This window comes from Sinocyclocheilus grahami, unplaced genomic scaffold (assembly GCF_001515645.1).
Source record: "Sinocyclocheilus grahami isolate Dianchi unplaced genomic scaffold, SAMN03320097.WGS_v1.1 scaffold9461.1, whole genome shotgun sequence".
In the NCBI taxonomy this organism is placed as follows: Eukaryota; Metazoa; Chordata; class Actinopteri; order Cypriniformes; family Cyprinidae; genus Sinocyclocheilus; species Sinocyclocheilus grahami.
Window position 1 is genome coordinate 5,644 of NW_015512631.1, and position 2,615 is coordinate 8,258.

General features: G+C 35.1%; 1 protein-coding gene across 1 annotated transcript in view; it reads right to left on the reverse strand.

Moving 5' to 3' along the window:
• The window catches only part of LOC107578254 (sphingomyelin phosphodiesterase 4-like), a gene marked incomplete at its 3' end in the record, with an annotated part of 7,117 nt that extends 4,848 nt beyond the window's left edge, over positions 1–2,269 (reverse strand). Inside the window, exon 1 of the mRNA XM_016264225.1 lies at positions 2,185–2,269. Within this exon, the coding sequence (XP_016119711.1) occupies positions 2,185–2,244 (60 nt within the window). The remainder of the gene's footprint in view (positions 1–2,184) is intronic.
• Positions 2,270–2,615: the final 346 nt, after the last annotated feature.

The following is a 2,615-nucleotide window of genomic DNA, read 5'->3' on the forward strand; positions in this document are numbered from 1 at the left end:
GGGATGAAAGTTTTCCGTCGCTACGATGGATTTCCGTCAATTGGAATAAATGAGGGGAAAAGAAACATGTAGCACATTGTTGTTGTTCTGCCGGTGGTCTGACGATTTGTTGGTAGCATAATCTGATAGGTAGCATTATTTGTCAGAACACCAAAAATCCTCCCCGCCACGGCTGCAGCTTCTCACTGACAACATAACGCCGCTCACAGAGAACACAGAGCAGGTCTTGAATTTCAGGCACAGAATTGCGGCTATTAATAATAATTCTACTCATTCCTGCAAGTTCCACGCTTATAACGCGATGACAGATGACGGAACTTATCATTTGCACATACTTTTGAGTCTTGAGAACTCTCATTTTCTGTGCGACCACAGATCGCGATAAGGAGAGTGACAGCTTTTAATAATTATTCAAAGAGTTTGCAAATATGATATTGATTTAATACAACAGTTCAATAAACACGTACTGCCTGATTTTGCTCTATTTCATCAACGAAAATAGTTCCGAATAAAGTAACCGCTCAGCCGCTGCGCATCTCTAAAAGCAAACACTGTCGATTTTCTTTCATGAATGAAAGTGCGTTTTTGAACGAATCTAGTGAGTCAGTGATTCATGATTACCCATTCATAAAGACAGTCACTTGCTTCATTCCTGAATGAATTAGCCGTTCAAACGAATCAATTGAATGAATGATTCAGTGATAAAAGCCGTGATTTGCCGCCACCTGCTGGCGGGTTCAGTTTCATTTTTAGGTATAATTGCAGTTATTTAAATCATTTAATATTTCTGTATTCAAAATGTTATTTAAAACATTAATCTCCATATGTATGAATTTAATTGCACTCATGCCACCTCTGAGCCTCATTGAATGTCTGAAAATGTACCTACAAGCCACTTTTGTGTTCTTTTTGTGCCACCTCTGTAGTACAAATTAATTTTTCATTAATACTAATTTCATGATTGGTAATTTATTTGTCTTATTCTACTTATATTGTTTTAAATAGAAATTTTAAAAAGCTTTACAGATGAAAATGATGCCATTGCAAAGGTAAAAAGAAAATGCCCCTGTAAATCACTTCACCTCATATTAGGAAGGCAAATTTTTTTTATCAGAATTTTTTATTATTAATCAGAAGGTGCTTAATTTTTTTTTTAATTAGGAGGACAAGCGCTCTTGATTACAAGAAGAAAAACACTGCTCTTAAACTGGGTGTGTGACAGGTATGGCTGTGGAATGGGGTTTGGCCGAGGAAAAATTTTCAGACAATTGTTTTTTTTTCCCCTTTAACCCCTGACTACTACAACAAGTAATACAACTTTTGTTTAAAAGAATAATCACACAATACGCTATTTATTCCATGTTTTAATTTTAATGGTAAACCCATTAAATAAAGAGTTTGCCAAAAAATAAAGAGTTTACTGTGGGAGTACTACACTCAACCAACACCAGGGAAGGCAGTTTTTGTCAGAGCCCTTGTTATTCTTATTAATATTCATATATATTCATACATTGGTGGCTGACTAAATACTTTTTTGCCCCACTGTATATATATATGTTATATTCATGTATTGCACAAGAAAATTAAATTTTGCAACAAAAATCTTTAAAAATGAAATAAGCTGGGACAACTGAAATGACTGACTTATTTTTATCAAAATATTTTATATGAACAATTTTAAAATGACTACTAAACTCAGAAAGTTAGTTATTTCATGTTGATTTAAGCAATAATAGCTTAAAATGTGATTTAAAAAAAATTATATTCATTTTATGTCAAATACAGAACATTAGCAGTGTAACAGCACTAGCAATAAAACATTTGTTGAAATGTGAAGGACTAGTTCAGATTCAGCTTTAAAGGGCAAAACTTTGTAGTTTTTAGACTATATCTGTTAGCCATACATTGAGGCCATCTATATTAGCATAGTTCTAAAATCAAATTCCAATATTTTCAATTCCCATCATAAAAAAGCAAATATTGACACACTAGCTATGAATGACAAAGGGTATATTTGTAGACGGCATATGCGTCTCATTCACAGAGGGAGAGGGAGTGCATAAGTCAGGGTAGGTGTCGTGCAGCAGTCCCTATGCAGTGCGGGGGTGAAGGGTTGGAGCCAGCCAGCCGTGCGCAGAGGAGGAAGGGAGTGTGTAGGTCTGAGGGCCCGGATCACATTCTTACCTTCACCTGAGGAGACTGCAGCTTCTGGTACATCTCCAGAGAATAGTGATAGAGCCACATCTCCACAAACACCTTTAGAAACACACCACCATGAAGTTCATGCCAAAACATGAAGTAAACTCATCACGGATGACAATTAAGAATAGTTAGCATCTGTTCTAGGGCTGCAGCTATCGATTATTTTAGTAATCGAGTATTCTACAGATTACTCCATCGATTAATCGGATAAGAAGTAATTTTTCTTTATTACAGAGCAATACTAAATATACAAGAGATAATAAAATAAGTCTCTTAAAATAAACAACTAATTTGTTTTCTTTTTAGAAAAATATAAATTTTTATTGCTGAAATTGCATACATTAATAACCGTGAAAACTAAAACTCTTGAGCGGCAGGGTCAGCGTTGACTGAGGGCTGATGTGTAATATGAC